Source organism: Hippocampus bargibanti, linkage group LG09, assembly GCF_051943395.1.
Source record: "Hippocampus bargibanti isolate YZ-2025 linkage group LG09, ASM5194339v1, whole genome shotgun sequence".
In the NCBI taxonomy this organism is placed as follows: Eukaryota; Metazoa; Chordata; class Actinopteri; order Syngnathiformes; family Syngnathidae; genus Hippocampus; species Hippocampus bargibanti.
Genome location: NC_142742.1, coordinates 3,627,476 through 3,641,755, shown reverse-complemented (window position 1 = coordinate 3,641,755; position 14,280 = coordinate 3,627,476). Strand labels below are relative to the sequence as shown.

At 41.3% G+C, this 14,280-nt stretch overlaps 2 protein-coding genes across 2 annotated transcripts; both read left to right on the top strand.

Moving 5' to 3' along the window:
• Positions 1–3,144: 3,144 nt before the first annotated feature.
• marc1 (mitochondrial amidoxime reducing component 1) lies at positions 3,145–7,661 on the top strand. Its single transcript, XM_089005235.1, has 7 exons — positions 3,145–3,445; positions 4,190–4,360; positions 5,401–5,563; positions 5,670–5,813; positions 5,948–6,009; positions 6,588–6,659; positions 6,848–7,661. Exons 1-7 carry the CDS (start codon positions 3,195–3,197, stop codon positions 6,972–6,974), a joined length of 990 nt encoding a protein of 329 aa, XP_088861361.1. The 5' UTR covers positions 3,145–3,194; the 3' UTR covers positions 6,975–7,661.
• Positions 7,662–9,419: 1,758 nt separating this feature from the next.
• Positions 9,420–12,715, top strand: stx11a (syntaxin 11a). The gene is made up of 2 exons (XM_089005018.1): positions 9,420–9,672; positions 11,757–12,715. The coding sequence occupies exon 2, from the start codon at positions 11,763–11,765 to the stop codon at positions 12,648–12,650; it is 888 nt and encodes a 295-aa protein (XP_088861144.1). The 5' UTR covers positions 9,420–9,672; positions 11,757–11,762; the 3' UTR covers positions 12,651–12,715.
• Positions 12,716–14,280: the final 1,565 nt, after the last annotated feature.

The following is a 14,280-nucleotide window of genomic DNA, read 5'->3' as shown; positions in this document are numbered from 1 at the left end:
AGCCACGTTTAGCTCTTCCTGGCGGTTCCCGAGGCGTTCCCAGGCCAGCTGGGTGACATAGTCTCTCCAGCGTGTCCTGTGTCGTCCCCAGGGTCATCTGCCAGCGGGGCGTGCCCGAAACACCCCAGCAGAGAGGCATCCTAATCAGATGCCCGAGCCACTTCATCTGGCTCCTCTCAATGTGGTTGCGGTCGTGAAGGTGCTTAAAATTTGTCCCGTTTTGGAAACATTTGGAATAGGTCGAGAGAGTCTTGAGGACAGTGGTGGTGTGAAAAGTTGCAGGTTGATATCATGAATTGAGTTCTTGATACAGCTAAATAACAATTTTGGAAGCCATTTTCATTGAGTTTCTGAGATGATAGTTGTCCAATAAAATCAGACCAATATTTAGTGCCATGTCATGAAAAAAATGGTACATGTCTAAAAATCCAAACATGAAAAGAGTTCTCAAGAGTCCCTTGATAGGACCCATCCAGAACAAAAAAAAAAATGCTGATACACTGTTGTATCATAAAACGATTGTTATTCCCAAGAAAAAAAACAAGGGGGGGGTGAGAGGAGAACATGTTTAAGAGGACTATTTTTAGGAACTATCTTAAGCGTCGGTCTGTACTGGCAGATGCGAGGGGCTTTGCCATGTTAGCACAAAGGATAATTATCAAGCTGTCAATCACTGCCTCCAATAGACTGTCATTAGAAAAGTCCACTATATGCATTGGAACACTATACACCATGTTTCGTTATTTTAACACCACATATATTCATAAACAAGCACAATGGCAAATGTCCCTTTCAAGCTATACAGAACGTATATAGAACCCGTTGTCTCATCCAGATGGTTTCCCCCTTGGAATTCTGACCTGGGTCCAGTTCCGGAACACCTATAGCAGATTTGTTACATACAGCGGCGTGATACGGTGGCGCGCAAAAGTGCGCAGTCGGTATTATCGTGGGACAGAGAGCCCGGGAGGTGTTGACCGTGCTAAAACAACATGGCACAGTTGGTCACAATTAGGCACAATGTGGGGATAGCAATAATAGCATAACGTCATACCGTGAAGAGATGATGGACGGATAGATTGACAGAGGAAGCCAGCTAGCTCGCTACATAAATAGCAAGATAGATAGATATAGATAGATAGTAAAAGATTAAAGGTAACTGTTAACGCTAATATTAGCTTGTAATATTTCTAACCTAACAATTTACAGATAGGTAGATAGATATTTACCTATATAGATACATAACAATATACAGTAAAGTCTCATTATATCGATATTCTCGGGAGTACGAAAAATATCAATATAACCGGGACTATCGATATATCCGACCCTGCACGCATGTAATTTTCTCCTTGCGTGCATAGAAATAGTATCATAATAAGTGGTACTATCGATATAACCGATATCGATATAACGAGACTTTACTGTACATACGTATCTAGCTGGATAGCTAGCTCGATAGATAGGCAGCCAGCTAGGTAGCTCGCGACATAAACAGGAAGATAGATACATAAATTGATAGATAGATCGCAAGCTAGCAACTTAGCTCGCTCGCAACATAAATAGGTCGATAGAAACACAAGTAGATAGGGTGTGCATCGCTCCCTCCAATAAAAGTCTGATTCTATACACATCTCATACGCATCGACGGGCTGCAATATAACATTTTTTTTAAAGTGGAGCGATATACTGTAGTTTGATTCGACACATTTGTATCTTGAGAAAAAAAAAAAAAGATTGCTCAATTTAAAAACAGATTTTGTGACGCCACTCGTCTTGAATGATGAAGCGATGGCAAACGTCAACATACTCAGCAGTTACAATAGTGTACACCTCACCGTGTTATCAGGTTAAAGAGTGCAAGAGAGGGTTAACCAACATAACGCGTTGAAGTTCGGAAGGCCTGGCGGTACGCCCGCGAAGGCCGCCTTCAGCCATTAAACCATAGGCAGAAGGAACATTCGTTGGACAAATCCCTGTATTGAACCCCCGCCGGCCGAGCATCTGCTGTTTATGCTTTGGCAGCCAATCTGACTTTCTATGTCAGAGGCCCAAAAATAGTCCCCCTGAGAAGGTCAGCGTTATATCCATTGAACATTGAATGCACCATTGCAACAACAAAAAAAATGGAGCTAATTTAAATGTACCTGGCATCTATTACTCCCGGGGTATCTTTGCTTAGCTGACACAACTTCATGTAGCTTCCACATTCCACTTTACTTCTAACGGTCATGTTCGATGCACAAAGCTGCCTCTGCGACCCAAAAAGATTAAATAAACAAATAAATATATGGGTTGTGGCATGACAACCCTACGTTGCAAGGTGGAAATGATGCCAACATTAAGAATGTGTATCAATACCGGCAGCTAAAGACGCCCAACACACACACACACACACACACAAACACACAACGTTCATGAAAACTGAATGCAGAGATCATGCATTCATTGAGTGTTAATTTTGCAATAAACTGTTATATTGCAACCGCGGTTTCTCTCTCTCTCTCTCTCTCTCTCTCTCTCTCTCTCTCTCTCTCTCTCTCTCTCTCTCTCTCTCTCTCTCTCTCTCTCTCTCTCTCTCTCTCTCTCTCTCTCTCTCTCTCTCTCTCTCTCTCTCTCTCTCTCTCTCTCTCGCTCCGTCTGTCTCGCCGTACTCGCTTTTATCTACAACACCTGACACGGAAGCGGAAGTGACAATGACAAACATTATAAATAAAGTATCAAAGACGATTTTTTAGAAAAACACACATATAACGTTTCACATATAGACATTAAACACTTTTACAGAACATGTATATATAAATTATATTTTTGTTGTCATGGCAACCAATGACAAGATACCCGCCAGTTACACAGGGTATATTTGACGAATTGCATTAAAAGAAGTCAGCAGGAACAACATCTCAAACAACAAAGTCATCAGAACAAAAAGGCCCAAAGTAGCAAACGGCCCGAAAAGAAATGGACAGAAAATGGCAGAGAAAAATATGCCAAAAATATGTCACCAATAACAGAATTCGTAAAACTCCCATTCTAAATCCTGTTTACAAAAAAATAGGTTTATGTCCTTGAACGTAGCATACGAGTCAACTGAAACGTCGAAACATGATTAAAACCGACGGTCCCGTGAACGTTACATTTCTATTTTTCCAGCGAGTGCGCGGAAGTCCAAAGTCTGAGCGAGAACTTCCAAAATGGAGCCGAGGGAGATCGTGAGAACTTGGACCCACAACAAGTCGACGCTCCTGCTGGTCGGCGGGGCAGCCGCAGCAGTTGCGGTTGCTCTGGGGGTCGGATATAAATATCTAAGGAAGCCGGAGACGCGTGTGCGTGTGGGCGTAGTGTCTCAGCTTCTTGTCCACCCGCTCAAGTCCGGAAAAGCGACGTCGGTGCCACTTGCTGAATGCCTCAAGATGGGCCTTAAGTACGGCCAGGCGGCGGACCGGTGAGTCGGTGTTATCCTCCAGCGATTTGAAACTATTTTTAAAACGGTTTTTTTAAGTTTGCGAGTTTTATCAAGTATCTTTGTTTTTTAAAACACCCAAGTATTTTTTGTTTCCTAACTGACATCAGGAAAACGTTTTAAAGCATCTAATATACCCAAAACTCGCAGGCTGATATTTTTAGTGAAAATGAGTTAAGTGTCCCTAAACTACTACTTCAAAAAGACCCCAGAGATGCCGAGTTTCAGAAGGTCCCACCCCCTTGTTCGTGACGTCACGTCAGGACGTCTTGCCTTGCTCGAGAATCAAAACAATGGCTTCAGATTCGGAGAAGCTTTCTTGTTACTCATCCAGTTATGAATATGATTCAAATAGTTCTGAAGAGGAAAGCATAAATGTTTGCAATCGATTAAAGGAGTCCTTCCGTATCAATTCGGCATTTTTATGCGAGAGAGCCTTTATATCATGAAAAAAAAAATCTGGTTATTTTTGTGTGGAAAAATTATTAGCAATGTTGTACCTAATCCCATCTCAAAACCCACCTATTTAAAATCGCATTTTTGTGTAGCTTTCTCATTTCTATTTATAACTGTATTTTATTTATTATATTATATTTGTGACTGAAGTTTATTTATTATTATACCTATGCTTGTCTGTGACTGTAAAGTGTCCTTGAGAGCTTTGAAAGGGACTTAAAATGAAATGTATTATTATTATTATTATTATTATTCTTATTATTATTACAGCCACTGGTTGGTGGTGACAGAGGACGGCCACATGGTGACGGGCCGCCAGGAACCTCGTCTGGTTTTGGTGTCTTTGACATTCGAGGGAGGTGACGTGTGCCTGAACGGGCCCGACATGGCCGAGTTGCGTTTCCCCATCAAGCAGAACAACAACGCTTTAATGGACTGCAGGTGGGGAGCTCATGTTGTTGGTCTACGCAATACAGTGATACCTTGGCTTACGAACTTAATTGGTTCCCAGACAGAGTGTGTGAGGCGAAAAGTGTGTATCTCCAAAAATAATTTCCCAGTGGAAACCAGTAAAACGAGAATAATCCGTTCCCAGGTGCCCATAAAACATAATTCTACTACTCTACTTTCTACTTTTTAATTTTCTAAGCCTTAAAAAATATACCTTATTTTATGTATAATAAATGTGCTATGATATTATAAATAAAGAAATGAACTGTACAGTATTATAAAGTTGTTTTATTTACCTTTGTGATGGTCGTTGATGGCTTGATGGAATGGAGTGGCCAGTTTTCTCAGCATTAAACACTTGATGTGGAACGTAACCTTCTTTCACCATCTTGAGGAATGATCCCTTGTAGGTGCTTTATCTGCGATAATTTTACCTAGTTCCTCATCAATTGTGTTCTGTTTAGCTGGGTTGATAGCTTTTTGCATCAAGTCTACAGATGGCTTGTGTGGGTTGTTTGTGGGGCCTGATTGATGGGATAATTTAACCTTTCTGTCTACACTCTGCCTTTAAACTATCAAAGTTGAAACTCGATTTCTGTCGCCTAGCTGTCTCTTTCACTGCTGCGTTCTTGACCAATCACGTGGCTGTAACCGACGACTGGGGGCGGGGAATAGAATACAAAAAAAGTCGGCAGCCATTTTCTTTTTGTAGAACGACTTCACTCTCTATGTGTAAACCCCACCCCCTTCACTTTTGCGTTCTTGACCAATCACGTAGCTTTAACCGAAGACTGGGGGCGGGGAATAGAGGATAAAAACTGTCGGCTGTCATTTTGTTGTTAGAAGAACGGGCTCGTTCGCGAACGACATCACTCATTGAGGCAGCTCCGTGTACGAAAAAAAGTTTGTATGCCAAGGTAAAATTTTCATACATTTAACGTTCGTAAACCGAAAAGTTCGTAAGCCAAGAGGTTCGTAAACCGAGGTATCACTGTCCATTGTTTTTTTTTTTTTTTTTTTTGTGATGTCAGGGTGTTCGGTGCAGACATCCAGGGACGCGACTGCGGCGACGAAGCGTCCCGTTGGTTGGTCAGGTATCTGAAGGCGAAGAAGACTTACCGCCTGGTGCACTTTGAATCTTACATGAAGCCGAGGAGGCCGGCGGATGCGGAATCTGTCTATTTCCCTCATGACGTCAGTTTCTGTGATATTTCGGAAACTATAAAAGATCAATCAGATTGGAAATCTGCACTGAACCCTTCCAATGTGATCATGTTTTCTTTCATTGGACGTGTTCCAGGAAGTGGCGTACCCTGACAGCGGTCCGGTCATGCTGCTTTCCGAGGCATCCATCAAGGACCTTAGCGGTAAAATCAACAAGGACCTGACGCCGGAGCGCTTCCGACCCAACATCGTCATCGGTGACTGCGAGGCGTTTGCCGAAGTACGGCGAGTCTCCGTCTGTTTTCAAATAGGGGAAAAAAAAAAGTCATCATGTGCTACGGAGGCGGAGGACTAATTTTACTCACGACTCAACTGGTATCATGCCCCCCCTTTTGTGTGGGTGTGCGTGCACAGGATTCTTGGGATGAGATCCAGATTGGCAGCGTTCGTCTGCGACGGGTGATGTCATGCGGGAGGTAACGTTATTACGATTATTTTTTTGCTTCTAGGGGGTGGGTAAACAAAAGTTTATTCTGGTCTGTCTGTCTATATGTGTTGCACCACTATTGGTTTAAAAGACAACCAACACCCCGGACAAGTTGTTTCTATAATTTGTAAAATCACTTCAAATGACTTCTACTGAGCGCATTTTACAAAGATTCCACCGCATATAGCTATATTTTACGTTTTAAGACTCGCGCTGAATACAGTAAAGTCTCGTTATATCGATATTCTCGGGAGTCGGAAAAAATATCGATATAACCGGACTATCGATATATCCGATCCTGCGGCATGTAAATTTTCTCCCTGCGTTCATAGAAATAGTATCATAATAAGCAGTACTATCGATATAACCAATATCGATATAACGAGACTTTACTGTATTTAGGAAGTCTTGTTTTCGAGTTGATGAAGATCCCCTTAAGTGATGTCACGGAGGGAACGCCCGTGACCAAGAAAGAGACACACAATGCATCCGCTTCGATTCCAAGCAGCGACAGTTCCACATACGGAACTGATGATACAAAACCTGCAAACTTTGTCCTCTCGTCAGGTGCATCTTCACCACTGTGGACCCCGAAACTGGAATCATAAACAGAAAGGAGCCATTGGACACACTGAAGAGGTATGGGAACTGTCGCATCACTAAAAATTGACACATCAACTAATAAGTTATTAATACGAAAGCCATGAATTAAACTTACGTGTCATCAAGTTAGTAAATTAATTATAGTTATACATGTATTGGTGTTAAGTTTATTTTTTTCTAATGTGGTCTTCGGGGTTGCATTTTGTCCTGTGTTGGTCATGTAGCTACCGTCTGTGCAAACCCGAAGAGAAGCACATCTACAAGTCAGCGCCGCTGTTTGGGCAACTTCTTAGCGTGGACACGCCCGGGGTGATTAAAGTGGGCGATCCCGTCTACCAAGTCTGCCGCTGAAGAAAAAGAAACGGCAACTGGGATCGAAACATTGAATAATGTATATTTCCAATTACCGTACTATAAGGCCATTTGCTTAAAAGCTGACATTGTACCTTTATAATCCGATGTGTCTTCTTTATTGATCAATTTTCTGATTTCTTGGTTGCTTTTTAAATGTTATGTCAGTCGAGCTCCATCTAGTGGATTTACGAGGACACCACAGCCACTATTAAGAATTTGGTGGATCTTGTAGTTCGAAATAGTACAAAAAATACTGTACTTAAATATTTTTACGGGTTAATAGTGTCTGACTACTGTATGAAAAATGAAGATTCAAATTTCCGTTTCATAACTTCAATATAATTGAGTTATGGCAGAAGAAAAACACATTTGCAATATTTTGTCAATGTTTGTATGTTGACAAAGTCTTCAACAAACAAGATCTTTTTGTGATTATCAGAGGAAGCACCGTTTGTTTGATACGTATTTTGTTGAACACGCCTCAAATGTTTGGTTGAAGGATAATACAATGCGAGTGTGCTTTCCGCAAAAGACAGTCAAGACTTTAACAGTAAAGTTGATATTTTTGTCTACATCAACGTATTTTTTTGAGCATTTTAGCATGTATTCTGTATTCATGTATGCTGTGAAATGTAAATGTCTCCACTGCGAGACTAATAAAGGCAAATCCAATCCATTCTTGGAAACGAGGAATGTGGTTCCTGAACATTCTTAATACTGAATTTATGTTTTTGTGCGTATCAGAGCAAATTTGACATAAAAAAAAAGATTTACGTGGCCAATCAAAACAATATGGAACCGAAAATGGAGGCAATACTGGAGTGAAATTTTCTTGCCGCTGATATAGTCTCACCCAAAAAAATAATACAATAAATCCATACAATATATTGGTTTTTATAGTGCTTTAACAACAGCTGAAGCTGGAACTGAGCGCTAAACGTGGACAACTACAAAATAAAATCTGCTGCGAGGCATTTTCAAGCAGTGTAAACATACCACAGCAGGTTCTTCAAATAATCCAAACAAATGGTGGAAAACCGGATTTATTCAAAATTGGCATTTTGCCGACTGGTTAAAATATTTAAATGAAGGTAGTAGGTGTCTACTTGGTGTCAGGGTAATCAATTATGGAAAAAAAACAATTGTCATTCGTCTTTAATTCGTTGAATATTTCAATTTTCAACGTGATTTATTATTTTCTCCATAAACAAGCAACAAATTAAACGGGATTACAACTAACTATACCCGATTTATTATACGATGTTTTATTTGAAGAGAGATTGGAGTAGAATAGAGTAAAGGCAAATGACCGTGAACAAAAAAAATTACAACGTGGCCACCATATTTCCGGATTTATCGTTATCGACTAATAATACACATTTAAAACCACAACCGTGACTTCAAATCTGGCGAGGAAACCCTTATACACACCAGTCATGATTTAAAACAATCTTATGAACACGGGGTTCTTTGCAGTACCGTTTTTTATCGTTTAGTTCACAGGCGTCACACTGCGGTCCTTCATGTCCACCATGTTCTCCAACTCGCTCCTGTTTCAACACACCAGATTCAAATTAACAGGTTAAATCTCATGATATGATTATTTGAATCAGGTGTGTTGCAACGGAGAAACGTGCATAAACATGCTGCCCAGCGATCAACTAAATTTAGTTAATTCAGTTAATTGAATCTTTCGGTTGTGTCGAATAAAGCAACAGTTGAGTGTGAATGAGTGATGTGTCGTTCGCGAACGAACCGGTTTGTACTGCCGGACCTCTGAAGTGAACGAAGAGAGCCGGTTCCGAACAAGGAGCCGGAAATGGAAGCTGACATTTTTTTCCCCTCTATTCCCCGCCCCTAGTCTTCGGTTAAAGTCGCACGTGATTGGTCGAGATCCGTGGTAGAAGAGGGAGGGGAGAATTACAGACACGTGCAGCAGTGAGCAGGGGGATTAGGGTATACAGGTGAACAAATGTAATCACACTATGTTATTATTATTCAATTATTATATTTTTTACTAGTTGGTATGATAGCATTATTAATATGAAAAGCAAATCAGTGACAGCGGATCATCAGACCAGAGTAACCGCAAGGAAAGGGAAAGTTAGCATCCACTAACTCTGTGCACATATAAATAAAGCCATTAAAATAAAATTATTTTATCTAGTGTATTTTTTACGTGAGTAATTCGTTTTTCACATTAATTTTACATGATTTTTGGTAGTTAATTTAAGCAACAAAAAAATGGGGAGCCATTTGGGAGCCAAAAGATCTTATTAGTGAGCCGAGCTAAAAGAACCGGCTCCGAAAAGAGCCGCAATTCCCATCACGAGTGTGAATTTAGCAGAGTTTGTCTCCCCCTGCTGTTGGTCAAAAGAATACAAGTTAAACTTCCCCCCCTGTCTTTAAAAAGAAAATATTGATTTTTTTCAGTGGTGCGATTCGATGGTGATGACACGTCCGGTTGCCGTTTAATTCATCGCAATGGGATGTTTCAACTCAAGCACTAAAACTCGACACAACTGCATTAATCGAGTATTTTTAAACAACTGCCGCTGTCAGTCGACGACTAAGTGTTGTATTTTCTAAAAATAAAGTCTGGGTTTCATCTTCCGCATCACTGTTGAAACCCTCTCGCGTCTAACGGAATTTACAGAAAGAGGAAACCAACGCCGAGTGACTTGCTGAGAACTAGGTAAGAACTTTTTTTGGGTCATTTAAATCAGAAATCAGGGGGAAAAAAGACTCATCTACTTTAAACTACTTATCACTCAGACCCGAGAGAGAAAGGTGGACATTTACGATCGATACGGGAGGCAGTTACACATTTATGGTGTTTGTTTATCAATGGATGGTTAGAGAAGACGTAAAAATAAAGTTAATAAAATAATGACGACAGATAAGACACAAACTATATAAGATAAATACATTGAGATCGATGTAAACAATAGAAAGATACGTAAAATAGAATTATAAGATAGTGTATATATCAATAAGAAGAAAAATACAGTACATACATAACACACATGTCGACAACATATACAGTCGTTTGCCGTCGAAGGTCGATAAAGGTTAGTCGATAGAAATATACATAGAAACTTTGAGTGCTATATATACAAAATGGGTGGATGGATATAGAAAGATAGATCAAGCAAAAAGAGACAGATGAGGGGGTGATAGAAATATACGGCATGTACGACAAAGAAAGATGGACGAATAGATCGATGTATCGAAATTTCGGTTTCGATTTAGTTGACCTAAAGTGACCGAAGTCATTATAACGGAAATGCTAATCCTGATTAGTATTGCTATCATATGACGTCATAATAGAAAACGCAAAAACGAGCCAGCAGATGTTACAAAACAAATCGGAAAAACTTGTATAATGGAATGATGGAATCATACCATGAGCAGATTGAGGAAGTAGTTTAGTAATCAAGTCATGAAATGAGATGTGAGTTCACAATTACTCAGCATTCGTCAGCGGAAAACACCTGTGTGTTGTGCCGAAATATTTTTAACATGCACGAACAAACAAGACCCCAAACACACACAATATTAGCAATTTCTACCCACTTTGCTATTTATAAATAAAGTTACATTTCTGTCTTTATTCAACATGTGGTGAATTACATTCGGTCCCGACTAAAGACGAGGGCCTAAATATTGCGGCACGGTGACAATTCTCATCAATTTATCAACCCCACATTAGATTTCAAATTAAAATGAACAAGACGTGCTTGACCTGATGACTTTCAAGATGGCTGCCACCGCGGTCGAGGGGTCCTGTTTAATGCAATACAATACAATACAACGCATATTGATATATACAGTATATATATAGCGGTTTAACAACATCTGAAGCTGTAACAAAGCACTTAACATGGACAACTATCACATACAGGAAATAAAGCAGTCACAAAGATAGTCGAAAGCACACATACGAAGATTCCACCGCATATAGCTATATTTTACATTTTAAGACTCGCGCTAAATATTCAGGAAGTCTTGTTTTTGAGTTGGTGACGATTCCTGACGTCACGGAAGGAACGCCCCTGACCGAGAAAGCGACACACAATGCATTTTGGCTACTTTGTTTGGTCTGAAAACTTTGTGTTGCTACGTGTTGATGGCGAAATTAGAAGGAAAACACATACATAACGCAATGGTGAATCGTGTTGTGTTGCACCAAGACTACTATTTGATACTAGTTGACACAATTTCCCTGCAGACAAATCAGCCCATTTCCAACGGAGCTCGGGCGCCATCTTGTGCATTTTCTGGGACGCTACATCGGAGTCCAGACGGCTCAAAATGACACGGAAAGACTTCTTTTATCGATTACAAACATTTATGCTTTCCTCTTCGGAACTATTTGAATCATATTCATAACTGGATGAGTAACAAGCAAGCATCTTCTCTGAATCTGAACCCTCTGAAGCTATTGTTTTGATTCTGGAGCAAGGCAGTTTGTGAAGGAGTATCCTGGAGTGACGTCACGAACTGGGGGCGGGACTTTCTGAATCTCCCCAGTTTCGAGCTCATTTTGTGGCAGTTTTGGGACACTTGAAGACATTTTTATTGGTGTTTTGCATTTAACTAAAAATATCAGCCTGAGTGTTTTGGGTATTTTAGATGCTATAAAATGTTTTTCTGATGTCAGTCAGGAAAGAAAAAAATGGTGTCGGTTGTCCTTTAAATAGTCTTTAAATAGTCTTGAAGATCTTAGATCACACAGCTTTTCCAAGAAAATAATCTTTTTGCCGAATTCTCACGCAGAACGAGATGATCGACAGACTAAGCGAGCTTCGCGCCGCCTCTCCCAAGCCACCAGAGCCGGTGAAGTACAGCCTGGAAGACAAATGGGAGATCCCGCTTCAGGATGAGTCCACCGTGCCGCTTTTTGGCGGCGAGAAGGTGATGGAGAGCATCCACAGGGAGGTCCAGGTCACCAGGAAGGAGCTCCTGCTCCTCACCGTGGACATCAAGCGTCTGGGCAAGGAAAGCAGTCGCTTCCTGACCTCGGTGCGGCGCTTCAGCAGCATCAAGCGAGACGCCAACGCACTGGGACGCGCTATCAAAACCCGCGGCGAGGCGCTCATCGGCCGGCTGGAGAAGCTAGGGGAGCTTAGCGAGGAGCTGGCACGGGTTCACGGCGACTCCTCGGTGGTGGCCCGGGTAGCCCGGTGTCAGTACGCCGCCTTAACCGGAAGCTTCCGCCGGGCCATGTCCGAGTACAACCGTGCGGAGATGGAGCAGCGGGAGAACTGCAAGACGCGCATCCAACGGCAGGCGGCCATCGTGGGGAAGGAGATGACCCTGGGTCAGATCGAGGAGATGACGGAAACGGGCAAGTGGGACGTGTTCGCCGGGAACGGCCTGCTGATGACATCGGACGTACGCGGCGCCCGCTCGGCGCTGAGCGAGATTGACAGTCGCCGGCGACAACTGGAGGAATTGGAGGGGCGCATCCGGGATGTGCGCGACCTCTTTTTCCAGGTGGCGCTGCTTGCAGAGGAGCAAGGTTGCAAGGCGGACCACATCGAGGCCAACGTGCGCGAGACCAGGGACTACGTGGTCGCCGCAGGCAACCGCGTTCGACAGGCGGTCAGGTACAAGAAGGAGAATCCTTGCAAGAAGATTTTTTGCTGTTGTTTTCCTTGCTGCCATTGAACGGAAAATTAAATCCGGGACATAAATCGCCATCGTCCAATAAATTGGGATCTTTTTTTTTTCAATTTTGTACTATGACTCATTTGTCGCTAGGTAAAGGTTTCAAATTAGGGTTTCAAATCTCGATTAAAACTCATGTACTGCCAGACCATGTGCAAAAATGTGTGCACTACAGCTTCAGGTGTTGTTAAAGCGCTATACAAATCAATATCTATTGTATTTTGTACATCTGCCCCCATTTCAAGCTCAGATAACTCCAGAACCATATAACTTAGGAATTAACAGACAGTTAGGACTGCAGAAAAAAATCATTGAATCTTGTTTCCTGTTACTATTTTTTTCATGACAATAACATACAAAATATTTCCCTAAAAACATGACAGACAAGAATCTCGCACGTCTCTTATTTTGAAGTTCTTCTTTTCCTTCCGGCTTTTCCCTTCAAGGGGTCGCCACGGCAAATCAGTGGCCTCCATCTTTAGAGGTTTGATCCCCATGTTTGTTTTAATTTCCCAGCGCTTCAAAAACACACACGACCACCCCCTGCAGGCTAAAAAGTGCATTGCAAAGCCTCTCTTTTATTGTTCGTATTGAAACGCTTGAAAAAGCTGGCAACCTGTGGTGAAAGCACACTTCACAGCTGGAGTGAAAACTAAACAAAACAAAAAAAACTTTTACAACACCAGTGAGAACAAATAAAAATTAATAACCAAATCGAGGTTCACACGTTTAAAAATAAAAAAACAAACAAATAAAAAATGAAGACACACACACACACACGCTTTAACATCGCACTGTGCCTGAGAAATGAAGACAATTTTAATGCATCCGTCGCTGTCGGGTGGAAACCACGTTAGTCCAAATATAGTCAATTTATCTTTATTGTTATTTTATTGATAAATTTAATCCCAATTGAAACATGAGGTCGACATTTGTAGTGATTTTCGAAATGTAACCATACAGACCATTCATTTGTTAGGCGTCTATAATAATAATAATACATTTAATTTATAAGCGCCTTTCAAAACTCTCAAGGTCACTTTACAGTCACAGGATAAGTTTTTCGGTAGGTGAGCAGCGGCAGCCACAAGCGCCAGCGTTCACTCAACCTGGAAGTAAATAGAAAGCTAGCTAGCTAGTAGATAGCTAATAGATAGCTAATAGATAGCCAACAGATATCTCGCTAGATAGCTAGCCACCTAGGTAGGTATATAGCTAGCTAGCTTGTTAATACACTGAATGTCACTAAAATACAGATAGAAAGCTAGATAGCTAATAGATAGCCAACAGATAGCTCACTAGATAGCTAGCCACCTAGATAGCTATATAGCTAGATAGCTAGTTAGTTAATACACTGAATGTCACTAAAATACACAGATAGAAAGCTAGCTAGCCAGCTAATAGATAGCCAATATCGCCAACAGATAGCTCGCTAGATAGCTATATAGCTAGCTAGATAGTTAGCTAACACACTGAATGTCACTAAAATACAGATAGAAAGCTAGCTAGTAGATAGCTAATAGATAGCCAACAGATAGCCCGCTAGATAGCTAGCCACCTAGATGGCTACATAGCTAGCTAGCTAGTTAGTTAATACACTGAATATCACTAAAATACACAGATGGAAAGC

Coding starts and splice junctions, on each gene's coding strand:
- marc1 (XM_089005235.1), top strand. CDS start 3,195: ATGGAGCCGAGGGAGATCGTGAGAACTTGGACCCACAACAAGTCGACG. Junction 4,361..5,400: donor AACGCTTTAATGGACTGCAG/GTGGGGAGCTCA, acceptor TTGTGATGTCAG/GGTGTTCGGTGCAGACATCC. Junction 6,660..6,847: donor CCATTGGACACACTGAAGAG/GTATGGGAACTG, acceptor TTGGTCATGTAG/CTACCGTCTGTGCAAACCCG.
- stx11a (XM_089005018.1), top strand. CDS start 11,763: ATGATCGACAGACTAAGCGAGCTTCGCGCCGCCTCTCCCAAGCCACCA.